At 43.1% G+C, this 20,354-nt stretch overlaps 1 protein-coding gene across 1 annotated transcript in view; it reads left to right on the top strand.

The window, feature by feature from the left end:
• Nucleotides 1–3,829: 3,829 nt before the first annotated feature.
• The window catches only part of Ppp6c (protein phosphatase 6, catalytic subunit), a 38,770-nt gene continuing 22,245 nt past the window's right edge, over nucleotides 3,830–20,354 (top strand). Inside the window, exon 1 of the mRNA XM_013021260.1 lies at nucleotides 3,830–4,005. Within this exon, the coding sequence (XP_012876714.1) occupies nucleotides 3,931–4,005 (75 nt within the window). The 5' untranslated portion in view covers nucleotides 3,830–3,930. The remainder of the gene's footprint in view (nucleotides 4,006–20,354) is intronic.

The raw sequence follows: 20,354 nt of genomic DNA, 5'->3' as shown, positions 1-20,354 counted from the left end.
GATCAAGCTGCACCCCATTACCTGCAGTGACTTAGGTCAGTCATGGGAGGAGGCTCTGACCAGAGGGAGCTGGACTTAGCACTGGAACCTCAACTAGGATTGGAAACATACTGCAGCCAACCGCTGGGCTTCTGCTGAAACTGCCCTGCCTCCGCCCCGCCTCCGCCTCCGCCCCACCCCAAGGGGCCTGCTAGTTTGGGCATCTAGGGAACAAAGCTTATGCTTATGGTTGCCAGGTGTTAGCCTGGCCCACTGGCTGTTTCTGGAGCATCCCTGCCTCTGGGGAGAAAAATAAGCCCGGCCACTTGGAAACTTACAAGAGAAATGCCTTGGGTTGAGCATCCACTGGGTGGCCCAAATTCCTTGCGCAGCTGTTGTATCCTACAGGGGCTCACAGTGACTGTGGTTGATAGAAAGGGCTTCTGCAGGGGTAGGAGTCGGGAGCGATCCAGCGTGTGCAGTCTTGAGGCCAGTTCAGGCTTTGGTATCTAATTAAACATCTGACTCATCCCAACAACTGCCATTTGTGGCTAGGCCAGGCTCCAAACATACCCTTGTGCTCCTGGGACTTACAGTCTGACAAAAGAGAGGAAACAAAAAAGATAACAAAACTAGGTATGACTGCAAAGAGTGCAAGGAATAAAATGTTTACTGGTGAAATTTTCTGTTCTTGAGGAAGTTAACTTTTCTCTGGGTTTCAGAGTACTTCTTCTGTAAGACTAACCTTGCAAGGTATATCATAGTTGTGTGTGTGCTGGAACAGAGAATATAATGTCTACACTATGCTCAGCACCCTTTAACTGCCCATACCAGTACTACATCATTTGGGGCATGTTCACCTGAATTATCTCTGACTTATTTCCTAGCCATCGCTTTCCTGTGACTCCTAAAATAGAGATTGCTCACCTATGTCTCATTCAAAGAACCACAGGCTTTCTAAAATCATTATGTCCTAGGAACTGGAGGAACAGCTGGGCTAGCAACAACAGCTTAGTGGGAAGGAAGACTTGGGTTCAAATCCAAGCCCAGTACTAACCATGAAATGCTGACATTTGACAAGTTCAGCATCCTCTCTAAATCATGACTTCTGTGTACAGAATGGGAAAGCAGTACCTGATGTGCAGAGAAAGCTGCTGAGGATATACTAATATAAGTAAAAAGCCAACTCAAGAAATTTTTTTTGCCCGTCCTGGGGCTTGAACTCAGGGCCTGGGCACTGTTCCTGAGTTTTTTTTAGCTCAAGGCTAGCACTCTATCACTTGAGACACAACACCAGTTTATGTGATACTGAGGAATTGAACCCAGGACTTCATGTATGCTAGGTAAGCACTCTACCACTAAGCCACATCCCCAGCCCTCAGGGAAAACTTTTTTTTTAATTAATTTTTTTTTTTGGTTGGTCATGGGGCTTGTATCAACTCTGGGCCTGGGTGCTGACCCACAGCTTTTCTGCTCAAGTCTAGCACTCTACCACTTGAGCCACAGTGCCACTTCTGGTTTTCTGGTGATTAAAGAGTCTCACGGCTGGGCACAGGTGGCTCACGCCTATAATCCTAGCTACTCAGGAGGCTGAGATCTGAGGATTGCAGTTCAATACCAGTCAGGGAAGGAAAGTCTGTAAGAGTCTTTTTTTTGGGGGGGGTAGTTGTGGGGCCCTAACTCTGGGCCTGGGTGCTGTCCCTCAGTTCTTCAGCTCAAGGCTAGCACTCTACCACTTGAGCCACAGCGCCACTTATGGCTTTTTTCTTTTTGCTTATGTGGTGCTGAGGAATCGAACCCAGGGACTCATGCATGCAAGGCAAGCACTCTACCACTGAGCCACCTTCCCAGCCCTGTAAGAGTCTTATCTCCAATAAACCACCAGAAAACTGGAAGAAGCTCTGTGGCTAAAGGGCACTAGCCTTGAACTGAAGAGCTGAGGGACAGTGCCCAGGCCCAAAGTTCAAGCCCCACTACTGACAATGTTCTCCCCCTCACCCCTGCCCCCTGCCCCCCACAAAGAAAAAAAAGTTTCAGGGACTTTTCTGCCCAGGCTAGCTTTGAGCCATGATCCTCAGATCTCAGACTTCTGAGAAGCTAGGATTACTGGTGTGAGCCACTGGCACCCGGCAAGAAGTTCGCCACTTCTGGTTTTCTAGTGGTTTATTGGAGCTAAGAGTCTCATGGACTTCCCAGCCTGGGCTGGCTTTGAACGGAGATCCTCAGATCTCAGCCTCCTAAGTAGCTAGGATTACAGGTGTGAGCCACCGGCGCCTGGCCCGAAGTTTTATTTTTATTTATTTATTTTTTGGTCGGTTGTGGGGCTTGAACTCTGGGCTTGAGTGCTGTACCTCAGCTCTTCAGCTCAAGGCTAGTGCTCTACCACTTGAGCCACAGCCCCACTTCCAGCTTTTTCTGCTTATGTGGTGCTGAAGAATGGAACGCAGAGCCTCATGCATGCAAGGCAATCACTCTACCACTGAGCCACCTTCCCAGCCCCTCTGCTGAGCTTTTTCCTTAGCAGGTATCACTTCTATTATTCTATAAGTCATTTATTGTTTATCTTCTATCTTCCCTAGCATATAAATTACAGATTGAGAATAGAGAAGGTTCTGTACTGTGTTGACTGAATATACAAAATGCCTACAATGGTACCTGAGATACAAATATTGGTCAGTAGACAATTGTAAAAATGAACTATTAGAGCTCAAATAGAGTGCTAGCCTTTAGCAAAAGAAGCCTAGGGACAGTCCTTAGGTCCTGAGTTCAAGCCCCAGGAATGGTAAAATAAATAAATAAATTAATTAATTAAAAAAAATAAAACTAGCATTAAAGGTATACTGAGTGCCAGATCCTTTTTTTTTTTTTTTTTTTTGAGCAGGGGTGTTACTCGGTCTTAAACTCAGGGACTGGACACTGTCTCTCTGCCTGCCTGTCCCTTACCTTTTTTACTGAAGGTTAGTGCTGTATCACTTGAGCCACAGCTCCATTTCCTACTTTTTTGGAGATAAGTATCTCATGGACATACCTGCATGAGGTTGGCTTCCAAACGCAATGCTCAGTCCTCAGCCTCCTAAGTTGCTAAGTTTATAGGCATGAGCCACTGGCACCAGGTCCCAGGTACTGTTGTTAGCACTGGGACTACAACAAAAAGCTCCCCGCCCTCAGGGAACTCAAGTGAAAGTATCCTTAAGTCTGTAACCTGTTTTCCAATCTTGGCTCCACTGTCAGTTTCCTGTGGGATTTGGGGCAAATCATTTAATGAACCTAAGCTTTCCAATCCTATCAATCGTTATAAATATAAAATGGGAGGGAAAAGCAATATTTGTATAGCATTTAGCATAAGTCTCAACATTTTCTTTCCTTCTTTCCTGAGGACTGGAGGTCTGACTTGGGTGCCGCAGGTCTAGGCAGGACCTTCACAAGGCCTTGGAAGGTACTTCCCAGGTAAGGCTGCAACAGCTAGGCTTACCCAATTTTTTAAGTGAAGATGTTGAGTGCTTCACAGGGTCGGAATAAGAAACCAGGGAATGTTCAGTTTCCCAAATCGCCGTTTTCTCTCGGAAATGCGTCGCCAGGTTCCCCCGCAATGAATCTGGAGGAAAAAAGGTGAAATAAAAACCAAAATAAAAAGAAGAGTAGTCAGCCGTAGCTGAGAACTACAAGTCCCAGCATTCCTCGAGACCAACAATTACGGGTCCCAGCTAGTCTTGTACGCCTGAACGACTGGGGCTCTCTCTCGGCCGGTACCCCGGGTTCAGCGAAGAGGGCCTAACGCGTTAGGAAGTTTCCGGGGAGAAGGATGTCAGGCTCCGACGTCACTACGCAGACGCCACTCACGATCCGGAAGTGACGCAGCCGGAGTTCCGGCTTCGGCCTCCGCCGCTGCCTCCGCCAGTACTGCCGCCGCTGCCGCCGCCGCCGCCGCTACCGCCGCTTGTTGTTCCTAAAATGGCGCCTCTGGATCTGGACAAGTATGTGGAAATAGCGCGGCTGTGCAAGTACCTTCCAGAGAACGACCTGAAGGTAAGCCCGGCCTGTTGGAGCAGAGCTTGCGGGGCAAACCCCTTCCGGCTGTGGGGTGCCCGCCGGCCCGCCCTTCTCTCGCTGGGGGACCCCTGCCGGGTCTCTGGTCCGCTCGTAGTGTGGGGCCTCGGCGGTGCCTGGCGATCCAGCACAACCTGGCAAGGTGCGGGGCGCCGGGAGAGTCCGAGCTCCGCGACTGCTGTCCGGGCTCTCTGAGCCGCGACCCCTAAAGGGGTGTCACGGCCTCTGGTCCCCCGGGTCGCCCCTCCTGGCCTTTGAGATGTCCCAGGACTCGAAGCCCTGGCAGCTTTGCCTACCAGACTTGTATGCTCGATCTCCATGCCCGGGTCCCCCGAAGTCGGAGCCGAGCCCCGGCGGGCGGTCCTCTCAGGATGGGTCGCGCCCACTGGAGGTGACAGCAGCGCAGCCTGCCCGGCGTCTGACAGGAGGTGCGGGGTCGGCTCTAGGGACGCAGCTCCTGTGTGTTTAGGCCCTGCCCGGAGAAAGGGGGAGGCGTGGGCTAGGTCGGGCTGGCACCGATCGGAAAGAATGGCAGGTCGCCCCTCTTCCCTTTGCACTCCTCCGAGTTGATTTTTAGTGATGTTAGTATTCTGCTAATTCAGTTGTCACTCCTGATTCTGGGCGCGTGCTTGAGCTAATTTAAGTGTATCAAGTCGGCAGGCGGCAAGACGTACCAGAAGTACAGTTACTTTGGCGTCCTTTAGGTTGTAGTCCGTATAAACTCAACTCAAGGTTTCATTTCCTTGGTTCTCCAAAGGAAGTGACAGTCCTTGCTCCTGCTGATTCCACTCAAGAGTGAATGTGTGGATGAAGGATTGAATGTCTGTAAAAGAAATGGGCCTAAAAAGCATACAACTTTTTGCAGGGTTTCAGTGCATAGCTTCCTAGAGGGGTTTATCCACCGCTGCTAGTGTCTGCTTTGTCCCATTAACTTTGATTTACTGTTGTGGTTAGGCGTATATCAACAGTTGTTGATAATTTGAATTCTTTTTTTATGCTTTAAACTATGAGTTTAAAATCACTTGTCTAAGAAAAAAATATCCTTATCTGTGACTAAATTTCTCTTAAGGCTTTACCCTGTGAATTTTTAAACTCTTCTTTGGTTCAGGAAGTTGGTATTTAAGGTCAGTCAGCAAGTATGCAAAATGTTTAAAACCACTTGTGCCCATGTGAATGTAACTGGATTGTATTTGCATGTTAATTATATGCATTATATGATTAGAGAGTCATTTCCTCATTTTAATAGGATAATTTAAATAAGGACAAACCGTTTATTAGAAGTAATGCAGCATATTTGTTCATCTGAGTCAGTCCTTAGGTTTGTGTCTTCTTTCTACAATATGTGCTTTTTGGGAAACAACAATACAACTAACCTTGAAATTCATGGAAAACTAACCAGACTTCTTGCTAATTAACAATTAGCATGGAAAATTCCATAGGTGTAGTCAATTATTGTATGTTAATCAATGAGTTGATGTGGGACTTTCTTTTGAGTTTGAGTGAAGTTGTTTTATGCTTTTTGTTTATAATTAATATAAAATATTGCATATTAGGAGAATGTGCTTGATAATTAATTTGGCATTGGTCACTGAAGTGATATGAAAAATAATTAGAGGAATTTTCTACACTTTTAGTTGGACAAACATTACTTTTTTCACCTTAAAGAAATATAGTTATTAAAGCACCTTAAAGAAATAGAGTTATTAAAGTACTTTTTTTTTCGTTGAAATATAGTTGGACTATACTTAGCTTCTATATTTCTCAGTAACTCCCCCCCCATATACACATATTCTTTTGGTTCACTATTAAGAGCATAATTTTGGATTTTTCTCTGTAAATATGTTTTTTTTGTTATGTGTGTGTTTTTTTTATTCTGTCCTGGAAATGTTTTTTATCAGATTAATTTGCTGTGCTGCAAGTCTCTAGTGTATTTAAAGAAATTTAATTTTGTTTCTGTTTCTTGGCATGTAGTGCAAACTAAAAATAGGCAGTCCAAGGAAGTATTCCAGGAGTACCTTTTCTGAGGCTTTAAAGCCAAAATAGAAGATTCTACAGGAGGAAGAAAAGAAATAACTGGGGCTTTCTAATGAACATGGAAAAGATTTGCTTTGGTAGAAAAGAAGGCAGAAAGCCACTTGTGTTTTAACTTGATTAAATCAAAATATCTGCATAGTTCTAGATCTAATTACAATTTCCTTTTGAGAGGGCACACTGGGGCTTGAACTCAGGGTGTGATCATTGCTAGGCAGGTGCTCTACCACTTGAGGTATACCTATCACCTCTTTGTGCCTTGGTTATTTTTGAGGGAGGGTCTGGATTTATTCCCAGGCCACCTTGAACTGTGGTCCTCCTACTTGTGCTTCCCCTTGGTACTAGGGATGACTGGAGTACAGCCACTGGGCCTAGCCTAACTGTTGGTTGAGATGGAATCTCTTGAACTTCTTTTCACCCTAGCTGATGTCAAACTTATCCCCATCTCTTCCTCCCAAGTAGCTGACATTACTGATCCTTTGAACCTAGTTTTTGTTGTTGTTGGTCATAGGGCTTAAACTCTGGGACTGGGTGCTGTCCCTCAACTCTTCAGCTCAAGGCTACCACTTGAGCCACAGCACCACTTCTGGTTTTCTGGTTGTTAATTGGAGATAAGAGTCTCATGGACTTTCCTGCCTGGGCTGGTTTTGAACCGTGATCCTCAGATCTCAGCCTCCTGAGTAGCTAGGATTACAGGCATGAGCCATCAGCACCGGCTTCGAACATTATTATTATTTTTTTTTTTTTACCCTTCCTGACATAGCTGGGATGATAGGCACAAGCATCCACACACAGCTTTTTCTGCTAGGATAGTGGTTTCATGAACACTTGCCTTGGCTAGCCCTGAACCTTCTTGTAGTTTGGGTTACAGATGGGAGCCACCAGTGTTCTGGCTTAATTACAGTTTCTTTATAGCTGAACTGGAAGTGGTCACATCACTAGAACTAGATCAGATATGCCAAACTGTTTTTTTTTTTTGGTCGGTCATGAGGCTTGAACTCTGGGCTTGGGCGCTCTCCCTGCACTCTTCAGTTCAAGGTGAGCACTCTACCACTTGAGCCACAGCACCACTTCTGGTTTTCTAGTGGCTTATTGGAGATAAGAGTCTCACAGCCTTTCATGCCTGGGCTGGCTTTGAACAGCGATCCTCAGATCTCAGCCTCCTGAGTAGCTAGGATTACAGGTGTGAGCCACTGGCGCCTGGCTTGCCAAACTGTTTTGAAGAAATAAGACTAAAATACATAAAACTCAAGTACAGAACGTAACCTTCCTTACATAGAGCTCATGTGATTCTCATCTATAAGAAGGATTTCAGGGGCTGGGAAGGTGGCTCAGTGGTAGAGCGCTTGCCTTGCATGCCTGAGGCCCTGGGTTCAATTCCTCAGTACCACATAAGCAAAAAGAAAAAGCCGGAAGTGGCGCTGTGGCTCAAGCGGTAGAGTGCTAGCCTTGAGCTGAAGAGCTGAGGGACAGCGCCCAGGCCCAGAGTTCAGGCCCCCCGACTGGACCCCCCCCCAAAAAAAAGAAGGATTTCAGGAATACTAGAAAAGGCACAGGTTTCATACCTGGATGATAAGAGGCAAGTTAGCTGAATACTTAAAACTTAAAAATTTAGAGGTAAAGAGGTTTTATAACTAATTTGGAGATTGTGTGTGTATCTTGGAAAGTTTTTTTCTTTTGACAAGTGTGTAACTCAAGCTTGTGTCAAACTGAGACCTTGCCTCAGCCTCCCCAGTCCTGGGATTACATATGTGCACCATATTGGGTAGTGTCCCCAGTGCTGAATTACACATGTGTTTTTAGTTTTTACTTTTTTTTTTTTTTGGTCCATTGTGGGGCTTGAACTCTGGGCCTGGGAGCTTTCCCTGCGCTCTTCAGCTCAAGGCGAATGCTCTACTGCTTGAGCCATAGCACCACTTCTGCTTTTCTAGTGGTTTTTATTGGAGATAAGAGTCTCACTGACATTCCTGCCTGGGCTGGCTTTGAACCGTGATCCTCAGATCTCAGCCTCCTGAGTAGCTAGGATTACAGGCATGAGCCACTGGCGCCTGGCTCTAGTTTTACTTTTTGAGACATATTTTATAGCACAGGCTGGCCTGGAACCTGAAACTGGTGGTGTTCTTTTAGTCTGGACTTTTTTTTTTTTTTTTTCTGGTGGGAGTTCTAGGGTTTGAATTTAGGGCCTTGGCATTGTCCCAGAGCTTTTGTGCTAAAAGCTAGTCCTCTACCACTCTGAGCTACAGCATAATTTCTGGCTTTTTGGTAGTTAATTGGAAATAAGAGTCTCCAGACTTTCTTGTCTAGGCTGGCTTTGAACCAGGATCCTCAGATCTCAGCCTCCTGAATAGTTAAGATTACAGGCATGAACCACCAATGCCTGGCTGGACTTGTAAAAAGTGACATGAAAATACAGAAATTGCACATTGAGGTAGTGTTCAATTTCTTTTTACATAGTAGCTGAAGACAGTTAATGTAGGCAGGATTGGGAAAATACCAGTGTGTCTCTCAGGTATGCAGCATAATAACTATTTCTGGGAATAATAATAGTATGTTTTTGGAACACTATTTTTTGCTTCTCCAAGTTTTTCACATAAAGCTACTTGCTATGCAAAGTTTTGCCTTGTGTTCAGGATGCATCCATAAAGTCTCAAAGATATCTCCCCTTCATTTGAGATATGGTGAACCACCTCTGGTACCTCCTTCAGCTTCTATCTAATTATATAGACCTTTTTTTTTGGGGGGGGTCCGGTCGTGGGGCCTGAACTCTGGGCCTGGGCGCTGTCCCTCAGCTCTTCAGCTCAAGGCTAGCACTCTACCGCTTGAGCCACAGTGCCACTTCCAGCTTTTTTCTTTTTTCTTATATGGTGCTGAGGAATTGAACCCAGGGCCTCATTCAAGCAAGGCAAGCGCTCTACCACTGAGCCACCTTTCCAGCCCTAATTATATAGACCTTTATCATATACAATAGTCATTGTCCTTTCAGACATCTTACTAGTTTTGCCACTTACTGTATTGCCTTTCTTAGTGAAAGTTACTACTATTACTACTACTATTATTATTATTATATTTATTTTTTGGTTCTTCTAGGGCTTGAACTCACAGCCTGGAGGCTGTCATTGAGCTTTTTTGCTCAAGGCTAGCACTCCACCACCTTGAGCCAAAGCTCCTCTTGCAATTTTCTGGTGGTTAATTGGAGATAAGAGTCTCAAGAACTTTCCTGCCTGCTAGGGCTTGCTTCAAACTACATAATACAATCTTCAGATCTCCTCATCAAATGGTGTGAGCCATTGGCACCTGGCTCTGTGTGTGTGTTTGTGTGTGTGTGTGTGTGTGTGTGTGTGTGTGTGGTATTGGTGCATGGTAAGCTACATCCTGTGTGTGCGTGTGTGTGTGTGTGTGTGTGTGTGTTAGTGGTGCATGGTAAGCTTACAGCCCAACTTCTTCACTGACTCTTGGAGTACAGAGGAGAAAACCATACACAGTACAGCAGCTGGCTTTGTGTGTACTGCTAGAAGAGTGTTTTCTGCATGTTTTAAGATTTTATTTGTTGTTGTGGGGATGGAACTCAGGGCTTGGGCACTCACTCTGAGCTTTTTTTTTTTTTAAGCTAGCACTCTACTACTTTGAGCCAAAGCTTAACTTCCTGTTTTCTGATGGTTAATTGGAGAGAAGAGTCTCACAGACTTTCCTGCCCAGGCTGGCTTGGAACCTTGATCCTCAGATCTCAGCATGAGCCATCAGCACCTGATGTTGACACTTTCTGAAGCCTGGCGTTTTGTTACTTTGCTGTGTCTTCTGAAGATAGACTCCTTATATAAATACAACATACACAGATATGAGCCTCACAATTTCTAGGATTACAGGTGTGCGCCACCTGTTCCCAACTCTATCACTTTTTTCTGGCAGTATGGCCTGATTTCTAACAATACTTCCCTGATTCTTTGTTTCTGCTTAATCTCTTTCATGTGTTTCCTAAATACTAACATGGAATAATTACGTGTGTTTATGTGTGTAAGTATATTGTACTGGAAATCAAATCCAAAGTCTTAAAGATACCAAGCTTGTACTTCCCCACTGAACTACATCTTCAGACATGTAACATGAATAATAAGTCATTTAATATTCATAATAGCACTATAAGTTGAGTATAGGTATTTGACCCATTTTACAGACAGGTATTTGAAGTACAGTCACCTTAAGAAGCTTTCCCAACTCGTGTAACTAGTATTGATATTTGAACTTAGGTAGGTTGGCTCCAAAATTCCTGTTTATAATCACTATTTGTGCTTGTTTTCTAGAAGACTTACTGTGCTCCTTATTCACTTCCATTCAAGCTGTAACTCTTGAGCTGTTTCCTCTGTGCAGGGCTTCTGGATTCCACAATCAGAGCTGACTTACAATGCTTAGAATTTACATAGATACTTAAGAGATTTCAGAGCAACTTTATGTCAGTTCTGTCATTTACACAATTTTTATGTGTTCATGAGTTAGTGCTGGGAGTTTAACTCAGATCTTGGGCATTATCCCTTAGCTTTTTTGGGGTGGTCAGTTGTGGGGCTTGAACTCAGGGCCTGGGCCATGTTCCTAAGCTTTTTTGCAAAAGGCTAGTGCTGCACCACTTCCTATTTTCTGGTGGTTAATTGGAGATGAGCCTCATGGACTCTCCCCTGGGCTGGCTTTGAACCATGATCCTCAGATCTCAGCTCCTGAGTGGCTTGTTCCTTAGCTTTTTTGCTTCAGACTTAAGCCACAGCTGCACTTTCCAGCTTTTTGATATTATTTGGAGGTAAGACTCTCACAGACTTTTCTGCCTGGGCTGGCTTAAAAACATAATCCTGAGATTTCAAACTCCTGAATAGCTAGGTTTACAGGGGCAAGCCACCAGCACCCAGCTATACAGACCTTTTGATAAAACACTGAGGTGTCAGCCAGGACTTAGTTTAAGTGATTTTTTTTTTTTTTTACACAGTAATTCAACAGAGTGCATATTTGAATTTTTTTTTTTTTTTGTCAGTCAGGACCAGAACTTGGCCTGAGCACTGTCACTCAGCTCTTCAGCTCAAGGCTAACACGCTACCACTTGAGCCACAGTGCCACTTCTGACTTTTTCTGTGTATGTGATGCTGAGGAATCAAATCCAGGGCCTCATGCATGAAAGGCAAGCACTCTACCACTGAACCATCTTCCCAGCCCTTTTATTTCTTTAAAATTCTGTTTTTCTATACTGACATTATTTTGCTGACTAGTTCTTCCTCTTCCTGTACTGGGTTTGAACTTAGGACCTTATGCTTGCTTAGTTTGAAAGCTCACTCAGCTTCCACTTTAGCTACAACTTCAGCCTTTCTTTTTGCTGGAAATGAGTCTCAGACTTTTCTGCCCTAACTGACTACTGTCCTCTAGATCTTAGTCCTGTAAGTAGATAGAATTAGGCTTGGGCCACCAGTGTCTGGTTATTGCTCCATTTTCCTACTTACCAGTGTTCTACCTTGTAGATAGCAAATGTCAGACAACAAACTGATTAAGAAATAGGATCAGTCTTGTTTATTTCTGTACTTCCAAGTTTTAGATAACCAGTAAAGATTAATTGATTTTGTTTTGTTTTCAATTAGTTTTTAGTAAGTATTGTATGAATGGGAGTATGAGGTAGTATTATTCATTGTGGCATTTCCACACATGTAACAAAACAAACTTTTTTCCCCCAGCTGAGGATGATCCCAGGGCTTTACCCATGCTCCCCAAGCACTGTTCTATTGAATGCATTCCTAGCCTTTGTTGTTTGTTTTGAGACAGTCTCCCTGTGAGCAAAGATGACCTCAAACTGGCAATCCCCTTGCCTTTGCCTTCCTAGTGTTGGGATTACAGGAATGTACCATTAAGCCTGGCCAAATTTTTCTTCAGGTAGCTCCTTGTGACAAGTATTATTCCTTATGAATACCCTGGTAGAACCAGATTCTTCTCTCTGTCCTTGGGTGTCTTTGTATAGTAAAGAGATTACAGAGTTAAATAAATGATCATTATGCAGTGTGGTAAAATCTGGAAGGCTTTCCGAGGTGTTAGAAAACAAAAAGCATTATCTAAATCTGGAGCCAGAAATGGTTTCACAAAGAAGTAGCAATGATTAGATGAGCAGAGTTCAAATAGATGAAATGGGAAAGAAAGAACAAACAAGGGAATAAATGCCATGTGCAATAGTATACCATGTAGTTTTATCTAAAAAAAAGAAAAGAAAAGACATCTTTTCAGAGAACTTGAAGTGGTTTGGTCTGGCTAAAAGTGCTGCTTGGAAAATAGGCAGAAGCTAAGTCTTTGAAGACTAAGAGTTTTTTTTTAAGATGGTGCATAAATTAATGATTATTACTATGATTATTAATAATTAATGCATTTTTCCTGTGTTAGAGAATGAACTTAGGTCTTTTATATGCTTGGAAAAACTTTCTTCTGAGCTATATCTCTTTCCTTGAAATGTTTTTATGTTTTGGAGAAAACAAATCCCACTGTGACTATGGGATTTTTAAAATTTTGTGTGTTTGTGGGTCCTGAGCTTCTACTCAGGGCCTGGACTCTGTCCCTGAGCTTCTTTTTGCTGAGGGCTAGCACTGTACCAATTCAGCCACAGCACCACATCCAGCTTTTTCTGAGTAGTTTGTTGGTGATAAGAGGCTCATGAGGGCTAGGAAGGTGGCTCAGTGGTAGAGTGCTTGCCTTGCACTCATGAGGCCCTGGGTTCAATTCCTCAGCACCACATAAGCAGAAAAAAGCTGGAAGTGGTGCTGTGGCTCAAGTGGTAGAACCTAGCCTTGAGCTGAAGAGCTGAGGGACAGTGCCCAGGCCCAAAGTTCAGGCCCCACGACTGGCAAAAAAAAAAAAAAAAAGAGGCTCATGAGCCACCAGCATTGGGCTGGAATATTGTTTAATATGTGGTTAGCTGAAAAAGAACCTCAGTTCAGAAAACTGTTAACCGAAATTCACTCTTGAATGTGATAGTAATTTGACAAAAATCCTGAAGAAAGCATCTGGACTGGTTTTGGGAAGCACAGCCATAGGTAGGAGGGTGCTCTTGAGAGGTTTTTAAGGAGGGCAGCAAAAGTAGGTTTCAGAAGTATTGGTCTGATAGTATTGTGGACTATAAGTTGGAATGGAATAGAAATGTCATAGAAGCAACAGGCCAGGTAATACATTTTGAGAGCCTGAAGTAACACAAGGGATTGTGGTATTGATAGGAAATGAAGTATTGAGTGGTAGAACACTTTAGAATATGGGTGCACTAGGTTTGATGATAAAAATTAGTAAGGAGAATGGATGCTGCTGGCTCACACTTCAGATTTTAGCTACTCAAGGAGGTTGAGATCTGAGGATCAAGGTTTTAAGCCAGCCCAGGCAGGAAAGTCCTTGAGACTCTTACCTCCAATGAACCACCAAAAAGCTAGAAGTGGAGCTGTATAGTTCAAGTGGTAGAGCACTAGCTTTGAACTGTAAAGCTCAGTGACAGTGCCCAGGCCCTAAATTCAAGCTCCAGGAACAGCACAAAACAAAAATTAATAATAATAGAAAAGAATGTTTCTCAACAGAGTAGTTCTTAGTTGTGGTGGGAGGGAAGTTCAGTGTAATGTTCTTGTTGTTGGCAAAGATTAGTATTGTAACTAGCTTAAGGATGCGGGGAGATTGAGCCATAATTTAAGACATGTTGATGTTCATTGAGGTACAATGTTTAAAAGATTGTTAGATACTCAGGTCATTGAAAATATTGTCAAATGTGTTCCAAATACTTCTAATAGTATTAAACTTAAACATCTAGACCAGTGATGTTCATTTGTGGATAGCATGGCCAATAAAGATTATTTGGCGATGTTAAAAATATTTTTCCATCAGTTAGGGAGTCCCTCTAGCTATTAGAATATAACAGCCAAAGCTGTTATATTGTTGTATAGTTATATAGTTATTGGTGTTATATAATTGTTGGTGTTGAATAGAAAAGCAGCCCTCTACAGGAAAAGATTAGTAGTGCCATGTTGAGAAACTGGGTTTAGCCTGAATACACAGATGTTACCTTCTGGATCATAACAATATGAATATTTGTCATCTCAGGTCTTTACTCCTCAATCCCAGTAATACGTATTGTAGAGACTGTAAAGTTGTATAAACTGGGTGTGGTGGTGTATGACTATAATCCCAGCACTCTGGATGATGAGTCAGGAAGTTCACAAGTTTGAAGCTAGCCTGAGATAGTTAATTCAAAGCCATCCCAAACTACATTGGCTTTCTTTAAAAGCAAAGACTAGGGCTGGGAAGGTGGCTCAGTGGTAGAGCGCTTGCCTTGCATGCCTGAGGCCCTGGGTTCGATTCCTCAGCACCACATAAGCAAAAAGAAAAAAAAAGCCAGAAGTGGCGCTGTGGCTCAAGTGGTAGAGTGCTAGCCTTGAGCTGAAGAGCTGAGGGACAGCGCCCAGGCCCAGAGTTCAGGCCCCACGACTGGACCCAAAAAAAAAAAAAAAAGCAAAGACTAGTAAGGTATCAGTGACTGGATGCCTGTAATCCCAGCTACTCAGGAGGCTGAGATCTGAGGATCATAGTTTAAAGCCAGTCTGGGTAGGAAAGCCCATGAGACTCTTATCTCTAATTAACCACCAAAAAGCCAGAAGTGAAGCCATGTCTCAAGTGGTAGAGCACTAGCCTTGAACAAAAAAGCTTGGAGACAATGCACAAGCTCCAGAACTGGCATCAAATCAAACCAAACCAAACCTGTACATATGTAGAAATGTCATAATCAGATCCCCTTTATACAACTAATTATGCTAATAAAAATACCTTGCAAAAAATTTAAAACCTGGGCTGGGAAGGTGGCTCAGTGGTAGAGCGCTTGCCTTGCATGCCTGAGGCCCTGAGTTCGATTCCTCAGCACCACATAAGCAAAAAGAAAAAAGCTGGAAGTGGGGCTGTGGCTCAAGTGGTAGAGTGCTAGCCTTGAGCTGAAGAGCTGAGGGACAGCACCCAGGCCCAGAGTTCAGGCCCACAACCGCCCCCCCCACAAAAAAAATTTAAAACCTAAAAATACTAGAATGAAAAATACAATCTTGCCAAGCGCTGGTGGCTCACACCTGTAATCTTCACTATTTAGGAGGCTGAGAGCTGAAGATCCTCCTAGTTTGATGGCATCGCAAGCAGGAAAGTCCAAAAGTCTAAGAGACTCTTACCTCCAATTAATCAACAAAAAACCAGAAGTAGAGCTGTGGCTCAAGTGGTACAGTGCTAGCCTGGAGCAAAAATGCTCAGGCCCTATGTTCAAGCCCCAGGCCCTGAGTTCAAGCCCCAAATGAGTCAGTCTTTGAAGTGATAAACATGATTTACCAACCCATAGCTAAACTAACCAAAAGAAAGGGGGAGAAAAATCCAAATGAATAGAATTAGAGATGTGAAAGGGGACATCACACCGAACAGTAATGAAATCCAGAGTATTATTAGGGAATACATTGAAAATTTGTATTTTAATGGAATGGAATTTTTTTGGGGGGGGGTCCAGTTGTGGGGCCTGAACTCTGGGCCTGGGCGCTGTCCCTCAGCTCTTTAGCTCAAGGCTAGCACTCTACCACTTGAGCCACAGTGTCACTTCTGGTTTTTTTCTTTTTGCTTATGTGGTGCTGAGGAATCGAACCCAGGGCCTCAGGCATGCAAGGCAAGCACTCGATCACTGAGCCACCTTTCCAGCCCATGGAATGGAAAATCTTGAAGAAATGTTTCAAAATTTTGATTACTGCCGGGCGCTGGTGGCTCACGCCTGTAATCCTAGCTACTCAGGAGGCTGAGATCTGAGGATCGCGGTTCAAAGCCAGCCTGGGCAGGAGAGACCGTGAGACTCCTATCTCCAATAAACCACCAGAAAAACGGAAGTGGCGGGGGAGCTCAAGTGGTAGGGCGCTCGCCTTGAGCTGAAGAGCTGAGGGACAGCGCCCAGGCCCAGAGTTCAAGCCCCACGACTGACAAAAAAAAAAAAAAATTTTTTTTGATTACTTGCATATAAATCACTTAAAAGGAATTTAATGATGAAATTGAAGCAGTAATAACATGAGTATCCATCAAAGATTCACTGCTGCATTCTCCAGTCTTTAAAAAGAAGAACTCTTATCAGTGCTCCTCAGACTGTTCAATAAAAATAAAAGGGAAGAAACACTATTTATCTTATTCTTTGAAGTTAATATTATCCTGATGTTGAAACTGGATAAGAATACATGAAGAAGCTGGGCACCGGTGGCTCATGCCTGTAATCCTAGCTACTCAGGAGGCTGACATCTGAGAATCGCAGTTCAAAGCCAGCCTGGACAGGACCATCCGTGAGACTCTTATCTCCAATAAACCACTAGAAAACCGGAAGTGGCACTGTGGCTCAAGCTGTAGAGTGCTCAGTTTGAGCTGAAGAGTGCAGGGACAGCGCCCAGACCCAGAGTTCAAGCCCCATGACCCACCCCCCAAAAAAATGCATGAAGAAAAGCAAATCATGATCTAATGGTTCAACCTATGCAAATCAACATAGAAAATACAACATATAAACACAATAAAGAACAAAAAACAGGTGAGTATCTCAGTAGATGCAGATAAAGCCTTTGACAGAATTAAACATTGTTTCATGATAAAAGCTAGGAATAGAAAGAATATAAGGTATGTAATATGCAATAAACCTATAGCCAGCATTGTGCTAAAAAAGAAACACTTCAAACTGTTTCCTCTAAAGTAAGTAATGAGGCAATGTATGCACTTCACATGCGTGTGCTTGTGCACACACTTGTGCTGATACTGGTATTTGTACTAAGGATCTTGTCCTCTCTTTTGGCTTTTTCTGCTTATGATTAGCACTGTGCCACTTGAGCCTTACCTCCACTTTTAGATTTTGTTGGTTAATTGGAGATAAGAGTCTTGCAGATGTGTCATCCCTGGGCTGGCTTTGAACTAACTCAATTCTCAGCTATTAGCCTCCTGATTAGCTAGGATTATAGGTATGAGCCATTGGCACCCAGTTCTCCACTTTTAATCCTAATAGTGCTTGAATTGTAATCTAAAGCAATAAGACAAAAGAAAGAAATAAAAGGGATCAAAGTAGGAAATAAGTAAATTACTCCTCTTTGCAGATGATGTGATCCTGTATATAAAAGATCCTAAAGACTCCACCAAAAACTTGTTAGAACTGATGCAATTCTTTGGCAAAGTAGCAGGATATAAAATCAACATGAAAAAATTAGTAGATTCTCTATATACCAATAATGAACATGTTGAGAAATAAATTAGGAAAAATAATTCTGTTCACGGTAGCATCAAAAATTTGGCATCTGAGAATAAACCTAAGGAGGTGAAAGACCTTTATAATGAAAAACTATAAAACCTTGAAGAAAGAAAGCGAGACCCAAGAAGATGGAAAGATCTTCAGTGTTCATGGGTTAGCAGAATTAATATTGTGAACATAGCTATTGAATGCAATTACAGATTTAACACAACTTCCACCAGAATTCCAGTGTGTTTTTGATAAAAATTGAAAATTTCTAAAATTCATTTGAAAGCACAAAAGACTTCAAATAGTCAAAAACAATCCTGAGCAAAAAGAACAATGTTGTAATTGTTACAATGTCTGACTTCTGATTATATTACAGAGCCATAGTAACAAAAACAGCATGAGCCATGGCTCACATGTGTAATCCTAGCTATTCCAGAGGATGAGATCTGAGGACTGCAGTTCAAAGCCAGAAAGGGCAGGAAAGTCCATGAGATTCTTATCTCCTATTAAGCATCAAAAAAAGCTGAAGTTGGGTGGGAAAGTGGCTCAGTGGTAGAGTGCCTGCCTTGCATGCATGAGGCCCTGGGTTTGATTCCTCAGCACCACGTTAGCAGAAAAAAAGCCAGAAGTTGAGCTGTGGCTCAAGTGGTAGAGCGCTACCCTTGAGCTGAAGACTTGAAGAACAGTGCCCAGGCCCAGAGTTCAGGGACCACTACCGACAAAAAAACAAAATGAAACAAAAAAGCTGAAGTTGAGCTATGATTTAAGTGGCAGAAGAAGCTCAGGGACAGTGCCTAGGCTGAGTTCAATCCCCAGGACCAGCACAAACTAAACAGAAAACTCTAGCATAATCATGCTAGATCACAGAATACGCTTATTCAGCTATAGCCATCTGATTTTTGACAGAAGTACTAAAAACAGTCTCTCACAAGTAATGCTGGAAAAAGTGGATATCCATATGTAGAAAAGAGAAATTAGGTCTTGATCTCTCCCATGTACAAAAATCAATTCTGAATGGATCAAAGATCTTGATACTTTGAAGGCACTTGAAGACAGAGGCATAAGTGATGCTTTTTTTTTTTATAGCAACAATTGATAGATGGGATTGTCTCAAAAACTTGCACACAACAAAGCAACAATGTGCAGAATCAAGAGACAGCCTATGGGAATGTAAACTAATACAACCACTTTGGACAGCCTGGAGGTTCCTCAAAAAACTAAACATATATCTTCCCTACATCACAGCCATAACACTCAGGGGCATCTACCCAGGACATTATAAGTCAAGATGCCATAAAGACACTTGCACATCCATGTTTATTGCTGCACAGTTCACAATAGCCAAGTTATGGAAACAGCCCAGATGCCCCATAATAGACGAGTGGATCAAAAATCTGGTACCTGGAATTTTACACAGTCATTAGAAAGAATAACATTATCTCATTTGCAGAGAAATGGATGGACCTAGAACAAATTATGTTAATTGAGGTAAGACAAGCTCAAAGAAAAAACAGTGCATTTTTTCCTTCATATGCAGAAGCTAAAATACATGACAAGTTATACAAGACTCTAGGCAGTCACCACAGTGAAACCAAAGGAGTATACTATTAAGGGAGGAACATAGAGCTGCACTGATCATATAAAATAATGTATATTGAAATGAATTCAAAGAAATGGAAACAAGGGGGCTGGGAAGGTGGCTCAGTGGTAGAGCGCTTGCCTTGCATGCATGAGGCCCTGGGTCAATTCCTCAGCACCACATAAGCAAAAAAGCCGGAAGTGGCTCAGTAGCTCTAGTGGTAGAGCATTAGCCGTGAACTGAAGAGCTGAGGGACAGCGCCCAGGCCCAGGTCCAGAGTTCAAGTCCCATAACCAAAAAGAAACAAGAGGGTTTCTTTTCTTTCTTTTTCTTGTTTGTTTTTCTGTCTTAGGTGATATAAGGGGCACATTGGGTAAACAAATGCAGCAGTGGTACTCAGTAGAAACTGTTGAAAATGAACTATATAACTTGTGGCTGGGAGGAAGTGGCACTGTAGCTCAAGTGGTAGAGCGCTATCCTTGAGCTGAAGAGCTGAGGGATAGTGCTCAGGCCCAAAGTTCAAGGCCCATGACCGACCAAAAACAAAACAAAACAAAAGACACATAACTTGTGGCTGGGAATGGGAGGTAAAAACTGGCAGAGAACAAAGGAAGGAGTGACATTTTCCAAAAAGGAATGTACTTATTACCTGACTTATAAAATGGTAATCCCTCTGAACAATACCTTTATATATAAAAAAAAATTTTAAACGAGATAGTCTACAGAATAGGAGAAAATATTTGCCAGCTAGTCTTCAGATTAATATCCAGAATACAGTTCAAAAAATTAAGCATTTAAAGAACAAACAATACAAGTGGGCAAATGAATTGGGCAGATAGGTCTATACTACTGAAGTACCAATGACTAATAAATACATGAAGAAATATTCAACATCTTTAGGCATAAAGGAAATGGCAAATCAAAATGACATTGAGATTTCATCCTGTCAGAATGGCTCAAGTCTGTAATCCTAGCTACTCAAGAAGCTGATATCTGAGGATAATGGTTTTTGTTGTTGTTGTTTTGCTTTTTTTTGTTCATGGGGCCTGACCTCTGGGCCTGGGTGCTGTCCCTCAGCTCTTTAGCTCAAGGCTAGCGCTCTACCACTTGAGCCACAGTGCCACTTCCTGCTTTTTCTGCTTATGTGGTTCTGAGGAATCGAACCCAAGGCCTCATGCATGCAAGACAAGCACTCTACCACTGAGCCACCTTCCTAGCCCCAGGATTGTGGTTTGAAGCCAGCGAGGGCAGGAAAATCCATGAGATTTTTTTTTTTTGGGGTCTGGTCATGGGCCTGAACTCTGGGCCTGGGCACTGTCCCTCAGCTCTTCAGCTCAAGGCTAGCACTCTACCACTTGAGCCTCAGTGCCACTTCCAGCTTTTTTTTTTCTTTTTGCTTATGTGGTGCTGAGGAATCGAACCCAGGGCCTCATGCATGCAAGGCAAGTGCTCTACCACTGA

This window comes from Dipodomys ordii, unplaced genomic scaffold (genome assembly GCF_000151885.1).
Source record: "Dipodomys ordii isolate 6190 unplaced genomic scaffold, Dord_2.0 Scaffold55, whole genome shotgun sequence".
NCBI classification, from domain to species: Eukaryota; Metazoa; Chordata; class Mammalia; order Rodentia; family Heteromyidae; genus Dipodomys; species Dipodomys ordii.
Note: the sequence above shows the minus strand (reverse complement) of the source record. Positions and strands in the feature narration are given on the sequence as shown.